Source organism: Narcine bancroftii, chromosome 6 (assembly GCF_036971445.1).
Source record: "Narcine bancroftii isolate sNarBan1 chromosome 6, sNarBan1.hap1, whole genome shotgun sequence".
NCBI lineage: Eukaryota > Metazoa > Chordata > Chondrichthyes > Torpediniformes > Narcinidae > Narcine > Narcine bancroftii.
In genome coordinates, this window is record NC_091474.1 from 174,180,356 (window position 1) to 174,198,067 (window position 17,712).

Genomic DNA, 17,712 nt, shown 5'->3' on the forward strand with positions numbered 1-17,712 from the left:
AGGATGGACAAAAAAAATAATACTAGTATCTCCAGCCAAGTCTTCAAATTGTGAATTATAAAATAAGGCAATGCTGTGAGTTTTTTTTTCCTCAGGTTAACTCCATTACTCCCAAAAGCCTTTCCTTATCCCAGCCTTGATCACCCATCTGTTGTACACCAATGGTACTGTGCCAGTACCACTTCTTTTGCTCCCTTCAATATCCTATAATGTTTAGAATATTTGTCCAACAATGTTTAGGCTAAACATATATTTGTATACAAATATATATAGTTATTCTCTGGCTATGTTTCTACTACCTTCAGGTTCCATGGAATCTGTCCCTTATTTGCTAACTCTGTACTATCTTTCGAGTAACAGCTTTAAACTGAACTGACTTCTATATAACCTTGATCCCAAATCTCAGTCTCAGATGAATCCTATAAAACATAAGTACAAGATTATCCAATTTTATTTTAATAACATTGCCTGCTCTGCTTTTCTTTACTTCAAAGCAACCTGGGCTCGCATGCTATTTTTCACCCTTCATAAATTTGAGCTTCTAAATATTAAACACTTCCACAAAACATTGCCTAAGTTCTCCTCATTCTTTTAAACTCTCAAATCTTCTTGTTTCCTTTAACACATTTTTAAAAAAAAATACAACTTCCATCTCCTGCTGTAATATACTCTTATTTCATTCAATTTTTTTCAATAACACTCATGTGAATTGCTTTCAGCTATTTTACATAGGAAATGAAAGTTATGTTTAGTTACTAGTTCACAGATGTTGGCATCATCTGTGAGGTGAGAGTGTCTATTCCTAATTGTACCCATTCAAAGAATAGTGAAGAACCAACTACATTGAAAAGTCTGCAATTACATATTAGCAGAACAAATAAAGATGGCACATTTCATTCCCTGCACATTTTTGGACATTAGTGAATCAGATGGGTTTTTACATCAATCTGGAAATTTCATGATGACCATATTTGAGAGTAATTTAAGTATTTGAATTCACATTCCCAGGTCTTCAAAGTGAAATTAAAATTCATACTTCTGGATTAATAACTCAGATCCCAGGATGTTAGTCCAGCTTCTTATCTGCTGGATTTTTGCAGTATATTCACTCATAAAAAATCCCACCTGAACTTCATTCCCACATTTGAGTAAATTTATCATGGAGAAACATTTTCTGGATAATGAAAATTTAAATGTTTGCTGAAAACTGAGCATTATGTACAAAATCGCTAAAATTTTAGAGCAAATGACTGGGAAAGCAAGCCTTATTTTGGTCTTCATTGTCAGAAGTTTTAAGTACAAAAGTAGAAATATTTTACTGCAATTATATAGAAGCCTGGTGAGACTACACCTGGAATATTATGTGCAGATACATTCCTCCTTTCTAGAGGTGATCTCAGTAAAATGTACAAAACCTTTACTGAGCTTGTCAAGGTAGGTATAGGGAAACTACATCTGCGGGCTTTAGTATTTCACAGTCTCAAAGTAAACTGTCATTCTTTCAGGAGACAGTTAAAAACAAATGTCTTCACCCAGAGAGTAATGAAGAAAACTGGAAGTACAAATGCAACTGGAAGTGCACATGGCAGAAGAGTTTTCCTAAAGGGCATTTTGATACTGGTGTCCCAAGATAACATTTCTGTATTTTTTGGTTATCAGGTTGCTTTCAAGATGTACCTTGGTGTGACTGCTAGAGTGACTTTTTGGACTCTAGCAGGAGATGACTGCTCACTATTCCTGGACAAGAACCCACTGATGGACTATGTGGAAATACCCAACAAGCACTCCCATTTGCTCTACTCCAACATGATCTGTGGGATCCTGAGAGGGGCGCTGAAAATGGTACATTGAGACATCACAGAAGAGGGGAGCATATTTTATGCAAATATTATTGGTGCACAAATACTTTGCAAGATATAATGTTTGAAACACTGCCCATTTTTAAAATTAAGTACTAACTTACTGTGGAGTCACAGATAGACAGGGTGGTGAAGGTGTATGGCATCATCGGTCAGGGTATTGAGTACAGGAGCCAGGATGACATGTTACATCTGTTCAAGACATTGGTGACAAGGAAATTGGATTACTGGGCTTGTTTCTGGACGGCCAGCTCTAGAAAAGACACCGTTAAGCTGCAAAGGATGTGGATAAGATTCACAAGAATGTTACTGAGACTGAGAGGTTTGAATTATAAAGAGAGGTTGGATGAGCTGGGGAGACTTTTCTTCCTGGATCATAGGAGGTGAAGGGGGGGATGACGGGGACCTTACAGAGGTTTATAAAATCATAAGGGACATATAAAAGGTAAATAGTCATAGTTTTTTTCCTCGGGTAGGTGACATTAAAGCTAGAGGGCATAGATTTAAAGGGAGAAAGGAATGATTTTAAAGGAGCCTGATGGCTTATTTGAATGAGCTGCCAGAGGAAGTGATAGAGACAGATACAATTGTAATGTTCAAAGACATTTAGACAGGTAAGTGGATAGGAATAATTTGGTCAGCATGGACAAGTTGACCTCAATGACTCTGTGAACTTTGTGGCTTGAAGGAGGTAAAGGTATCAAGAGATCAGGGTGGATTGCTGTAACAAAGGGTCAGCTTAAATCCAATAGGTAGGTAGTCTTAGATGGCTATGAAGGCATTGTTCATCTATGTAAGGTTGTTTCAAATATTATTCTAAAGCAGAAAGGGGTGAGGGAAAATTATAGACCTCAAGATGTTAGAACAAGTTAGAGCCAAGGTATATAATAAGGTCTGAGGAAAGTGAGAAGGATAATAAGGACAAAGAGGAGATATAAACATTGACCAAATTTGACATTAGAGAGAATAAAAATATCTTCTATTAGCATATAATGAAGTAATAAGAAGTTGGTTAGGCTATTCAGAAGTCTACTCACAAAGGCAGAGAGCATTCCCTGGGATCCCAAGAGAAGGTAGGTGCCAATGCCACTGTAAAAAAAAAGGTAATAAGGATGCTGAATGAGTTAAAAATTTATTGTGAAGACACTGGAAAGTATAGCACTACTTACATGAGAAGATTCACTATGTCTGGAGGGGATACTTTCCCAGAGATAAATGGCCATAATTATCAAGTTCAAAAGTTCAATTTATTGTTGAAGATTCCTTTATTGTCATGTAGTATAGAACATGTAATATTACATAAAATTGGCTTCTGCCTGCCATAAGGCAAAGCGGCGCCATTAGTGTCGCCCAGTGCCCTTCACATAATAATACATTAAAAATGTAATATACATGATATACTTCAACTTTTGTCTGCCGTAAGGCAAACAAAGTCACCATATGCCCAAAGCAATAGGAGAAAGAGAAGCAAAGGAGAGTCCCTTCAGAATCATCATCTGTGCATTCACCTTTAGTGCTCCCGCACCCTTTGCAACTGCACAGACTCCAGATCAGACCATTGGCAACCTGAGCTCCAAGTCCAATATGATCAGGAGGTCTTCAGTGCCTGAGGTCCTTTGGGAGCCGTTCTTGCCTTCAGTATTCTCTCAATTCGCAGTTCAGATACCTGGTTCCCATGAGATAGTCTCCAGCACCTGCACCCATGTAGGCTTGTCAACTACAAGTCACTGTAGCCCACAGCCCATGTGAGTCCTTCAACTGCAAGTCATCAACAGCCCACAGCCTGTGTGGTTATTCTTAGATACAAAATTTATGTCAAAGCACGTAACATCTTTTGTGATAAATTATGTAAAAATTCAACAGCTGATAACCAATGTACATAGTAGTGAGATGGAAGAAATTGATGAAGACAAAGTAATTAATACAGATGTCCAAGTGTCTAAAGCCCAAACAATAAAAGGAGCAAAGGCATAAAAAATTGGCTTAATGACAGCAAGAAGGATTCTGCTGAATTTTTTTTGCGCTGAAAGTCAGTAGGGTTTCCTTGCGGTTGATGCTAAGATCACATATTTTTACTAATGTATGATTTTGATATGAATATCCAGGAGAAAATTTTCAGATGCCATAAAACTTACAATTATAATAAAGATGGACTTTGAGGATCAGCAAGTTGGTGGAATGGGTAGATATGTGACAGGTGAAATTTAACACAGAAAATTGTAATGTAATGTGGCACCCCACCATTGCAGTAATCTAGCCGATGCACTGGGCGGCAAGCGCAACCAAAGGCCAGCAGCCCGCGCAGTGGCACTTGCCCCAACAAATGAACTGGCAGGTGAACAGCAAAAACAGCTTAAAGGCCAGTGACCCCAAAGTGGCACTGAGCTTGCTGATCTGACAACATATAGGGACAGCGCACGGGGAAGAAGGGCATTGTTATGCAGAAAAGTACCTGTGCACGGGAAACCTGCTTTTGTTATGCGGGTCGTGACATCAGACAAGGGGGGCCACGGTGGGAACAGTGGAAGTATAAAAGTCATGCCTGAGCCCTAATAAAACTCAGAGCTTAACCTGACTACACTACGTATGCATGTCTTCTTTTGAGTAGCACTTAACTACAATTGGTGACTCCGACGATTTAGATGACATCTAAACCCAGCGATGAGTGAACAGGCAGCAGTCAACACAGTCGCTCTCAAGCTGCCGACCTTCTGGACGAATCAGCCATGTGTGTGGTTTGATCAGGCTGAGGCACAGTTCCAGATCCGGCAGATCATAGTGAAATCCACGTGGTGAGCGTCATGGACCAGGACACAGCAGGCCAGATGGCCAACTTCATCCACGAGCTCCCATCGGAATGTGTGTACACGGACTTCAAGGACTTTCTGTTCGAGACCTTTGGGCTCTCACTGTGTGAGAGAGGGGCATGTCTGCTCCACCTGAATAGGCTAGGTGACAGGCCCCCATCAGCCCTCCTGGGTAAACAGAAGCCCTGCATCATATTTGAGCAGGCATTCCTGGAGCAACTGCCTGAGGACATCAACGACCCCCGGAAAGTCGCAGCACGAGAGGAAGTTCTATGAAACAGAAAAGAGAGTGCTCGGCCTCCATGGGGCTCATCACTAAACACCGTAGCAGACCGTGCAGAGCTGCCGAGAGAACAGCAGCGCCCTAAAGAAGGTGACCCAGACGACCAGTGGCGTTTCTACCACCAAAGATGGGGCGCTGGGGCCTCCAGGCAAGTTTCAATGAAACATCATGGGCCAGCCATCGCAAATGGCCATGATAGCTGGCTATCAAGGCGGCCTTCTGTATGTTTGGAACCGCCAGTTTGGAAGATCTTTCCGTGTGGACACAGGAGCAGAGGTCAGCGTCCTGCCCCTGTCAGGACACCAGGAACAGACAGTTGGGCCCCATGCTGAGGGCTGCCAACAACAGCGCAATTCAGACCTATGGTACCTGCAAGGTCCAACTGCAGTTGGGAGGCAGCTTCTTCTCATGGGCATTCATGCTGGCTGCTGTGGAACAGCTGCTCCTTGGGCAGACTTCCTGTGCATCCACAGCCTGCTGGGCCTTAAGGGAAGGAGATTGGTCAATGCCAAGACTTTTCACTGGAGGCCACAACAACAGATTGGTATCCCGTGCCACACATTCAAGACTTCGCAGCTAACCTGCATGGGGCAAGGATCTTCTCCAAGGTGGACCTCATGCGGAGATACCATCAGATCCCAATACAGCATGGTGATATCCCCAAGCCTGCTATCATCACCGAATTCCTTCGAATGCCATTCGGCCTAAAGAATGCCGTACATACTTTCCAGCGACTCATCAACACAGTGGGCCGAGACCTAGACGGCACCTTCTTGTACCTGGACGACATCATGGTGGTGAGCAGGAACCAACAAGAACATATAATGCACCTCCACAACCTCTACACCTGACTGAGCGAGTTCGGCCTGACAATCAACCCAGCCAAATGCCAGTTTGGTTTGGAAACCATCGACTTCCTGGGCCACAGGATAATCAGGGAAGGACCCACACCACAACTTAGTAAAGTGAAGGCCATCCAGAAGATCCCCAGACCCAACACTACCAAGAAACTATAGGAGTTTGTGGGAATGATCAATTTCTATCACAGGTTCATCCCCTCAGCTGCCTGGATCTTGCAGCCCTTGTGACCTTGTTCACCGGATGGCGTACAAGGTGAAAGACATGACCTGGGACAAGGAGTCAGTGGAAGCCTTTGTGAAGGTCAAGGAAGCCCTGGTGGATGCCGGTCTCCTGGCACATCTCAGGTCAGACAATCCAATGGTTCTGATGGTGGATGCCTCAGGAATAGCAATTGGCAGAGTTCTGGAGCATCAGATCGAAGGAAGTTGGCGGCTGCTGGCTTTCTTCAGCAAACATCTGCAGCCCCCAGAACTGAAGTACAATGCTTTGGACAGAGAGCTACTGGTGCAGTACTTAGCCACCACTTCAGGTACTTCCTAGAGGGCAGGTCTTTCACAGCTTTCACACATCACAAGCCCCTGACTTTCACCTTGGCAAAGATCTCAGACCCCGGTCAGCCCGCCAGCAATGACACCTCTTTTACATCTCAGAGCACACCACAGATGTAAGGCACGCCTCTGGCAAGGACAATTTAGTGGCCGATGCACTGTCCAGGCAAAGTATCCATGCACTATCGAAGGGAGTGGACTTTGTGGCACTGGCAGAGGCACAGCAGAAAGATGAGGAGATGCCCCAATACAGGACTGCCATATCGGGACTGCAGGTCCATGACATCCCAGTCAGCACAGGTAACACCACCCTCCTGTGCAACATGGCCATCAGTCAGTTCAGACCCATCGCCCCAGCAGCTGGGAGACCATAGGTTTTTGACACCATCCACAGACTGGCTTACCCATCCATCAGGACCATGGTCCTACTGGTGGCCAGCTAATAAGTGTGGCATGGATTGTGGAAACAGGTTAGCGATTGGGTGAAGGCAACACGCAATGCCAAATAACCAAGGTACAGCAGCACACCAAAACCCAACCGCAGCTCTTTGAGTCTGCAGAATGAAGGTTCGACCACATCCATGTGGACATAGAAGAACCCTAGCCGGTGTCCCAGGGTTTCCACTATCTGTTCACAATGGTCAACCACCAGGTGGCCAGAGGCAGTCCTGCTGGCAGTTCGGGTTACCATCCCACATCACATCTGACAGAGGGGCCCAGTTCACTTCCAGTCTGTGGTCCGACCTCGTTAGCCTGTGGGGTGCCCAGCTGCATCACTCAACAGCTTCCCACCCACAGTCCAATGGGTTGGTGAAGCGCTTACACTGGCACCTCAAAGCTGGATTCATGACCAGACTCCAAAGACCCAACTGGGTAGATGAGGTACCATAGGAGCTGTTGGGCATCTGCACCGCATCCAAGGAGATCCTCAACACCTCTTCACCAAGCTCGTCCAAGAGCTCCACTGGTGGTCCCGGGAGAATTTGTATCATCCCCAGGTGGACAGCAGGATGATTCTACAGTGTTCCTCAGCAGGCTAAGGGAAAGAATCGGCAACCTGGCCCCGATTCCACCTTCCAGGCACAGACACGTGAGGACCAACTTACTAAATGTCAACAGCCCGCGCAGAGGCACTGGCCCCAACAAGTAAACTGGCAGATGAACAGCAAGGGCAACTTAAAAGCCAGTGACCCCAAAAGCATTGTTATGCAGGAAAGTACCCACACGCGAGAAACCTGATTTTGTAATGCATGTTGTGAAGTCAGCCAAAGGGGGCCATGGCAGGAACAGTGCAGTATAAAAGTCGGACCTGAGCCCTAATAAAAGTCAGAACTTAACTCAACTACACTAGTTGTGTGTCTTCTTTTGAGTATCGCGTGGCTGGAGTAATACAATTTAGCAAGAAGTGTGAGCCTTAATTTCTTGCCCATTTTATCGGATTCTTGATAGAATAATTGCATGAAAATTGAATGTGTCATCATGTAGGTTAGCAATAAATTTTGTTGAATAATGGAGAAAAAATATATGATATATTTTCTGAGACTTTTTCAATCCTTCCTTCTAAATAATTCAACACAGCTTTAACCAGAACATTTTCAATCAATTGTTTTCCAGGCAAAGAATGATTGTGGAATAGTTAAGATTGATAGATAGAGTGGCCCTGTATTTGAAGTCCAATTAAATGAGATTTTGTTCACAGTGCAAGAGCGTGGGGTTGGGGTGGGGGGAAGGGTGGGGTGGTGAGGGTCACATCTGGAACATATTTAATCACTTGTTCACTGCTCATAACAAAAGTATGTTGGCTGTGTTGTTAAGCTGCAAAGAAAAATCTGAAGAAAGAAAGGACAACAAAGCCCAATTTATACAGAGCACAGATAGAATCACCCTTTAATCCAAGGAATGGGAATAATTTTAATAAAATGTAGAGATGTCTAGGCATTACTGATGCTTTGAGGAGAAAACTTCAAAAATATATATTCACTCTCCTGGGGAAGACCTTAAAGTGTTTACCAGGTCAAATATTTAAGGTAGTAAATAACAGGTGATCCTGCAAATAATAAATGAAGAACCCTATTCCCTTTGATTCTTCCCCTTTGCCACCACCAGTGTCAAATTAAATCCTTCAAGACCAAGTGCACCAAATCCCTCAGTGTACATCACAGACCTCACAAGAAGTTATACCTTGAAGTATTTGAGTATGAAAACCAATCCACCTTGCATGTTTGCATTAGACTACTTCTTTATCATCCTTTTCTTCCATGTTAGTTACAGCTCTGGACTAGAATTTGCTGGAAAATTAATCATGCTTAGATGAAGCACCATGTCATTAAAGTGGCAAGGAAGAGAGATTTTGTGAATTTTTAATCACCACAAGTTTTTTTGGAAAACTTGCTGTGCTCCACTGTAAATTGTGGAAACAGCATTTTTTTACTCACCGAAACCATGATTTTGCTAAATCTCCACATTAAACATGCTCTAGAGAATTAAGGCTTTGTGGTGGCTCACCACAAGGCAGGCAAACCAGCCCCGCTTGTAAGCCACGTGGCGGGGCACCCAGCCAAAATGGCGCCATTGGGTCTTTCCCTTCCTTCCAGCACGGGGCTCAGAATCCCGCGCTGGGGGACCACGTGACACCCAGGTGACATCAGCGCCCGCCAGCACGGTTCTCAGCCAGGTCCGGGCTGGGAGTATAAGTGCAGCCCAGCAGCCTGCAATAAACTAGTCTGCTCACTGAGCTCAACCCATCTGGTTGTGTGTGTTATTGCAGGAGCAGTGTAGCCGCCACTACAGTTGGTGACCACGACTGGTTCAAACGTCTTTGGACCCAAAATGAGCGATCCTGGATTCAGTGCTATAGCCACGAAACTGCCTGAATTCTGGGTTCAGGAGCCGGAGACCTGGTTCGGCCACGCGGAGGCCCAGTTTCACCTCCACCAGATTTCGTCCGACACGACCAAATTCTACCATGTGGTCACTGCCCTGGACCAGGCCACCGCCAGATGCATGCTGCACCTTGTTCAGTACCCACCCACCGAGGACAAGTATGAGACCATCAAGCGAGTGCTTACCGGGTCCCTCAGACTATCCAGACATCAGCGGGCCGCTTGGGTGCCGCACCACAATGCCCTTGGGGACAGGTCCCCGATGGAACTGAAGGACGAGATGCTCGCGCTCATGGGTGAGTACACCAACTGCCCACTTTTCAAGTGCATCTTCCTCGAACATATGCCCGGGGACATCCGCCCACTGCTGGTTCAGGAGAGCTTCACTGACCCGAGGAAGGTCGCCCAGAAGGCCCAAGAGCTATGGCTCGCACGATTCTCAGAAGGCTCAGTGGTCCAGCAGGTCACGAGGCACAGGCACGACCACGCCAAGCCCGCCCCTAGTGCTGCAGTAGAGCACCCGGCCCCTGCAGGAGTCCCTAAGAGCATAACCAAGGCCACAGCATCCATTTCAGGCCTCTGCTTCTACCACCAGTGCTGGGGAGCCAAGACTCTAGGGAAACGACCAGGCTAGCCACTGTTAATGGCTGTGGCGGCTGGCCAAAGACACAGCCTTCTCTACCCATGGGACTTAGTCAGCGGCTGGCGGTTCTTCGTTAACACTGGAGCCCAGATTAGCATCATCCCGGTCACAGCCATCGAATCCAGCAACCAACCTCGTGGACCTTCCCTCCATGCGCCAATGCATTAGCAATCCGGATGTATGGAGACAAGAGTTCAGTTCCAGATTGGCCAACAGAATTTCGCGTGAAGGTTCACCATCTTGTCCCTCCCGACTGCCATCCTGGGTGCAGACTTCCTCCTCACACACGGGCTTCTGGTGGACATTCGAGGTAGGCACCTGGTGGACACCCGTATCTTCCAGACCATTCACCTCGACGCCTCCTGCTTGGAGCAACTGCAGATGGCCCTGATCAGCACAGCCAGAAACGAGTTCCAGCAGATCCTGGACGGATTTCCGACACTCCTCAAGCCACAGTTCTCCTCTGCCTTGCCATGCCATGGGGTGTTCCACCACATCCCTACGCATGCCAAGGCATGCCGGCTCCCGCTTGACAAGCTCCAGGTAGCGAAGGAGGAGTTTTCACACCTGTTGGAGCTGGGGATCATTCAGTAATCCAACAGCCCATGGGCCTCGCCACTCCACATGGTCCCAAAAGCCTCCGGCACTTGGCGTCCCTGTGGAGACTATTGACGGCTCAATGAGGCAACCGTTCCTGACTGTTATCCCATCCCTCACATCCAGGACTTTACGACCAACCTGCACAGCTTGAGGGTTCACGAGAATGTTGACAGGATTTCAAGGTTTGAGTTACAGGGAAAGGTTGTGCAGACTAGGGCTTTTTTCTCTGGAGCGTAGAAGATAGAGGTGTTTAAGATTTTAAAAGGGACAGACAGAGTAAATGTGGATAGGCTTTTTCAATTAAGAGTGGGGGAGATTCAAACTAGAGGGCATGGTTTAAGATTGAAGGGGGAAAATTATAAGGGGAACATGAGGGGAAATTTCTTTTTGCAAAGGGTGGTAGGGATATGGAATGAGCTTCCGTCAGACGTGGTTGAGGCGGGATCATTGGTTACATTTAAGGATAGACTGGATAGTTACATGGAGAGGAGAGGACTGGAAGGGTATGGACCGGGTGCTGGTCAGTGGGACTAGGAGAGTGGGAATTTGTTACAGCATGGACTAGTAGGGCCAAAACGGCCTGTTCTGTGCTGTAAGTGGTTATATGGTTATATGATTATATGGTCTTCTCCAAGATTGATCTGGTGCGTGGATATCACCAGATCCCAGTGCACCCTGAGGACATACCCAAGACAGCCATCATCACCCCCATTGACTTGTTCGAATTCCTACGCATGCCATTCAGGCTCAAGAACGCCGCTCAGACCTTCCAGCACCTCATGGACTCTGTGGGCAGGGACTTGGATTTTGTATTTATTTAATTGGACGATATCCTTGTTGCCAGCAAGGACCGAGCGCAACACAAGGCCCACCTACGTGTCATTTTCTCCCGGCTGGCCGACTTCAGCCATACCATCAACCCAGCCAAGTACTAGTTCAGGAAAGAGACCATGCAGTTCCTGGGCCATACCATCAAGGCCGAAGGAACCACGCCCGCTGCTGTGAAGGTCGCCACTATCAGGGAGTTCCCATTCCTGGACAGCCTCAAGGGGCTGCAGGAGTTGGCGGGTATGGTCAAATTTTACAACCGCTTCATCCCAAGAGCTGCGTGCATCATGCAGCTGCTGTTCGCCCTCATTGCAGCCAAGCACAAGACGCTCACTTGAAACCCAAAAGCCTGCACTGCATTCGAGGCCACCATGGACACCCTGGCGAAGGCTGCCATGATTGTCCACCTGCACTCCGAACTGCATATGGCACTCTCTGTCGATGCCTCTGCCACAGCCATCAGTGCCGTCCTGGAGCAGCAGGTGAATGGACATTGGAAGCTGCTGGCATTCTTCAGCCGCCTGCTTCACCCACCGGAACGCAAGTATAGTTCCTTCGACCACGGGTTACTGGGCATGTACCTGCAGTGCGGCATTTCCGCTATTTTTTGGAGGGGAGGACTTTTACCATTTTCACAGACCACAAACCCCTCACCAAGGTGCTTGCGATGCCAAAGAATCCGCTGTCAGCCCGCCAGCAGCGTCACCTCTCCTTCATGTCAGAGTTTACCGACATTCAGCACAAGGCGGGGTAGGACAATGTGGTTGCCGATGCACTCTCGCATCCGGCCATCTGTGCACTGACACCCAGCCTTGACTTTGACCAGCTCACCCGGAACCAGGAAGCGGATGAGGAGACGGGGGCCTTCAAGACCGCCAAGACCGGCCTGTGGTTCTGAGACCTCCCGACTCTGAACAGCGTTGGCACCATCCTGTGCGATATCTCCTTGGGCACCCCATGGCCAGTTGTTCCCCAGCAGTGGTGCAGGCAGGTCTTCCATCACATCCACGACCTTTCACATCCATCCATCAGGTCCATGGTCCGGATGGTGGCAGAATGGTTCATATGGCATGGGCTGCGGAAGCAGATCGTGGGCTGGGCCAGAACATGCACCCATTGCCAGATGTCCAAGGTGCACAGGCACACCAGGGCACCCATACAGGAGTTCGAGCATGTCCGGGAACGGTTTAGCCACATTCACGTGGACATCGTTGGGGCCTTACCCATTTCCTGGGGCAACCGTTACCTGTTTACGGTGGTGGACCACACCACTCACTGGCCCGAGGTGATCCCGATGCCAGACGCCTCCACCGACTCCTGTTCCCAAGCACTGTTGCATGGTTGAGTTGCCCGGTTCGGTGTCCCGGCTCACCTCACCAGCAATCGGGGTGCCCAGTTCACATCTGCGCTCTGGGCACAACTTGCCAACAGGTTGGGGATCCAGCTACACTGCACCATGTCCTACCACCCACAGGCCAATGGACTGGTCGAACGTCTGCACTGTCACCTTAAGTCGGTGCTCATGGCCCGCCTCATCGGTCTCAACTGGACAGATGGACTGCCTTGGGTGCTCCTGGGCATCCGCTCCACACCCAAGGAAGATCTACAGGCATCATCAGTTGAGCTGGTCTACAGTGCACTGCTGGTACTACCTGGTGAGTTCATCAATGCGCCTCACAATCCCCAGCGGTCACCGCACGAACTACTTCCTCATCTCAGGGCATGCTTGGACTCCTTCAAACCCCCACCGCCACCCAGGCATGGCACCCACCCATCTCACGTTCTCAATGAACTGCTTTCCGCGGAGTACGTTTTCGTTCGGCAGGTCCCGACCATGGCACCTCTGCAGCAACCGTACGAGGGGCCGTACAGGGTTCTACAATGTTCTGGCTTGATGTTCATGCTGGATATGGGCAGCAGGTGGGAGCTGTTTACCATAGACAGTCTGAAGCCAGCACACCTTGATCCCACCGAGCCCGTGGTCATTGCCCAGCCCAAGAAGCGAGGCCACCCGGCAAAAAAGAACATTGGCACTGGTTCTGGGGGGGGCCACAAGGCAGGTGAACCTGCCCCACTTGTAAGCCACGTGGCAGGGCAGCCAGCCAAATTGGCGCCGTCAGGTGTTTCCCTTCCTTCCAGCACGGGGCTCAGAAACCCCCACTGGGGGACCACTTGACACCCAGGTGACGTCAGCATCCTCCAGCGCGTTTCTCAGCCAGGTCCGGGCTGGGAGTTAAGTGCAACCCAGTAGCCTGCAATAAACTCATCTGCTCATTGAGCTCAACTCGTCTGGTTGTGTGTGTTATTGCAGGAGCAGAGTTGCCGCCGCTACAACTTGTTATTAACAAAATCATGGTTGTTAGTGATTTTCAAAGCATTTCTTTGATCTAGATAATTATTAAAATTATACCATTGCATTATTATGACCTGCTCGAAATAAATTAAAAATGCTGGTACAGTAAAACCCCTGGTATCCAAAATTCAAGCAACTGGCAAAAAAAATTGAGGAAAATAAATTTTAAAAATTAAAATTAAAAAATAAGTTAAATATACATAAGTTTAAAATTGTAAAAGTCACTGTTTTCTATAAATCTTTGGTGAAGATGGGAGCAAATATCCAGCCAGTGGAGGGCTTTGGTCATGCTTTGCTTGAATAAAGTTCTATATAACAGTAATGGTGTCACCCAGGATGAAGAGCTGGTTTGCTGCTGCTCACTGCTGGAGTGATTCTTTTAAAGTGTCCCTGCTTATCCGTGCTTACAAAGAGTCACTCCGGTCAGAGGTTTTATCTGTAAATTCGGGGGAGGGGAATTAATTATCTATAATATTATTGTTCTCTTTCGGGTGGCTCCATGGAGGGGGAGGAACCTGCAGATGCAGTGACGGTTAAATGTTTTTGGAGAATATGATTGAAAGTAACGTAAAATCCTTTGTTTATATATTCATGCAAGTGAATTTTGTTCAGTGCAAGTATTTTTGCTTTTGATTTTTCTGCCCTCTATTTTTATTTTTCTCTTTCCTAACTCTAGCTTTGATCTCTGCACCTCCTTCCTCATTCTTTCTCTGTAGATTCCCATCCTCCTACTCCATTAGTTTAAACCTTCCCCAACAGCTCTAGCAAAGAATCTCCATAGGACATTGATCCCAGCCCTGTCCAGATGTAGAATGTCAGTTTGTTCTGGTTCCCAACTGGCCCAGAACTGGTTCCAATGTCCCAAGAAATAGAAACCCTCCTTCCTGCAGCACTGTTCAAGCCATATATTCGTTCAAACCATCCTGCTATTTCTACTCTGGCTAGCTCATGGCACCAGTAATAATCCAGAGCTTATTACTTTTGAGGTCTTGCTCCTTAATTTATCTCCTAGCTTCCTAAATTCAGCTTGTAGGAACTCATCCCATTTTCTTCCTATATTGTTGGTACCAATGTTGACCACAACAGCTGGCTGTTCACCCTCCCCTTTCAGAATGTCTGAGACATCCCTGACCCTTGCATCTGGGAGGAAACACGCCATTTAGGAGTCCTGTTTGCGGCCAAAGAACCTCCTCTCTGTTCCCATTACTATAGGATCCCATATAACTATTGATCTACCACTCTTTTTCCGTCCCTCTTGCAAAGCAGAGCCACTCACAGTGCCATGATCCTGGCTACTGCTACCTTCTCCTGATGTGCTACCTCCCCCAACACTATCCCAAAGCAGTCTTTCTGTTTTGGAGGGTGATGACTGCAGGAGACTCCTGCACTACCTTCCTGTTACTGCTCTTGCTGTTGGTCACCCAGTCCCTCTCTTTCTCTACTCTCTTAAGCTGGGGTGTGACCAATTCACTAAATGTGCTATCCACCACATTCTCTGCATTCCGGATGCTCTAAAGTGAGTCAACGCACAGCTCCAATGTCGTCATGCGGCCTATCAGGAGCTGCAGCTGGACACGCTTTCCATCTCTTCTTTACCTTCTCCTGCACATTTTTCTCCCTCACTAACATTTCTTCCCCCAGAATGGTTTCTCCCTCTGACTGTTCCTTCAACTCTTATACCTTTTATTCTATCACCTCTGAGCCCATTCTCCAGCTTATTTTTCTCTTTATGTAATTTCCCCTTTTTAGTATTGATAAAGGGTTCAGATCTGAAACATTGACTGACCATGAATGCTCTCTGACCTATTGAGTTTCTCCAGCAATTCTTTGTCAGCTTTCTGTATCCACAGGTTCGACTGCAGGTGGATGTCCAACTTCTTCAGGATTCAGTGAAAGAAAACAAGATAACTGAAATAAGAATGAGGCTGATGAGAAGACGCAGAGTGCCTCCTACAGCTGAGAAACAGCAAAAATAGTGTTTTAAAGGGCCAGGCAACTTTCAGTTATAGATGACTGAGATGGTTGCAGTAGCAATGGATGAAGAATCATATTCATTATCTTCTGATACAATTCCTGATTTATGGTTTAACTAAGTGAATTAACACCAAAAATCTATGCACAGGATATTAAAATCCTGATACATCAATAGTGCATGAATTAAAGCATAATTTTGATTAATAGTGGAATATCATCAAATCATTAGGTGTGAAACAATTTTTTTCCGTTAATATGACTATAAGATAACATTAACGGAGTGCCAACAGAATATAACAGTGAATGAATGATAATGGAAATATAATAAATATGTACTAAGTGAATTCTATAAATCAGATGACTGTTATATAAATAAAACAATAAACACTTCTCTGCCACATAAACATTAGGATACAAAAATTGTTATCAGTTTACTCTTAATAAGTGAATTAACCAAATAATATTGATAATGTGATTAAGTTTACTTTAAGGCCTTCTTTAACCAGTAGGGTGACAAGGACCACAACATACCATTATTACTGTATGCTGAATCTATATGAATCTTGATTTGTCCTCTTCAATCTACCTCCTAATTTTAGAGACTTAATAAAATGTTCTAACACTGCTGTTCAATATTTTCAATGATGGATGAAGTTCTAGAATATATGTTTTCGTTAATTAGCACATCTTTGTCATTGAAGATCATTTTGTTTTCATTAAAGGTTTAATTTTGTCCATTATATATGATTCAACATATTTTGTAGATCCACCTTACGTCATTCAGTTTGCCCTTGATTGGGTTAGTTCCATGTATGCCCCATTGTTAGTTGCCTGGCAATGCTGAGCATAGACTGTTATGATTCCTAGTTAGAGAATCTCAAATTAAGGGATATTATTACAAGATTAAGAGGAGATCATTTAAAACTGTTGTGCAGAGGGAATTCTTGCAGATGATTGTGACTGTCTGAAATTGTCCACTCTCATGGGCACAGCACATTTAAGAAAAAGCCTTGTTTTCTTTTCACCTCACGTAGCACTAATACTTGTTGGGGATTTTTTTAAGTCAGTTGGAGAGAAGTATGGAAGAAACCAAAACTTGACTGCTTGACAAATTTGGAGCAGAGTCCAAAGGAAGCCATAGCTGAAAAAGGTTGAGTATGGCTGCTCCAGAGGATTATGGGGTACAAATCGCTGATAGTACTTATTAAGAAAATTAATGTTTTTTTAAAATCAGGGGATTGAGGGCAAAGGAGAAATGGCACAGAAAAGAGGTGAGCCCTGGAGCAGTCATTGATTGTATTTAATGTTGAGCCAGCTTGATAGGGTGGATAGCCTTCTGCTGCTACTCTATATTTGCTCCTTTACACACAAAAATGTCTTGATTCCACAATACTAGTTTACATGAAGGATTTTAAACATAGTTCTGTTTTATTCTCTTGGAGTTGTTAGCAGGAGGGGAAATGGTTCCATGGAAAAATAAAAGAGATTATTATTGTTACGGGAGATATTAGAATGATATTGGATAAATATATCTTAAAAATAGATAGATTGTGGGGGGAGGGGATTTAGTGTAGGTTATTTCACAAACAGAGTTACACTTCACAAAAGACATCTCATTTAAAATTAAAGAGCTTTGCTGAAGCCAGACATCGAGGTCCGGTTGATTTTGCAAAGACAATGGAACTGCTTTGGAAAGAACTTCAAAAGGAGGTGTAAATGGGAACAGAGTCCAGGCTCAAGGATTGATAAGATCTTTCATAGATTGGGTTTGGAGCCTTGGGAGAAGTTTTGGCTTTTACAAGCAGAGAGAGGAAAAAACAAACAGGATTTTTCTCAGGGAGGGAGAGAGAGAGAGAGAGAGAGAGAGAGAGAGAGAGAGAGAGAGAGAGGAGAGAGAGAGAGAGAGAGGGAGAGAGAGAGAGAGAGAGAGAGGTCAGTTCTACAGTAGCAGTTGAGGCTGCAAAATAACAAGCTGGCAGGCTTGTTGAAAACCTATTTTGAAGATGGGTTGTGAGTTCTGAGTTCAGCCTGTTCAAAGCCCTTGTAGTCCTTAAAAGAGGAAATGGCTGGCTAG

General features: G+C 45.7%; 1 protein-coding gene across 16 annotated transcripts in view; it reads left to right on the top strand.

Moving 5' to 3' along the window:
• Positions 1 to 17,495, top strand: part of LOC138736769 (trafficking protein particle complex subunit 3-like) — a 136,406-nt gene extending 118,911 nt beyond the window's left edge. For all 16 annotated transcript variants that reach the window (XM_069886795.1, XM_069886800.1, XM_069886794.1 and 13 more), the window contains 2 exons: positions 1,660 to 1,842; positions 15,515 to 17,495. In XM_069886795.1, the coding sequence (XP_069742896.1) occupies positions 1,660 to 1,842; positions 15,515 to 15,640 (309 nt within the window). In that variant the 3' untranslated portion in view covers positions 15,641 to 17,495. The remainder of the gene's footprint in view (positions 1 to 1,659; positions 1,843 to 15,514) is intronic.
• The last annotated feature ends 217 nt before the right edge of the window (positions 17,496 to 17,712 follow it).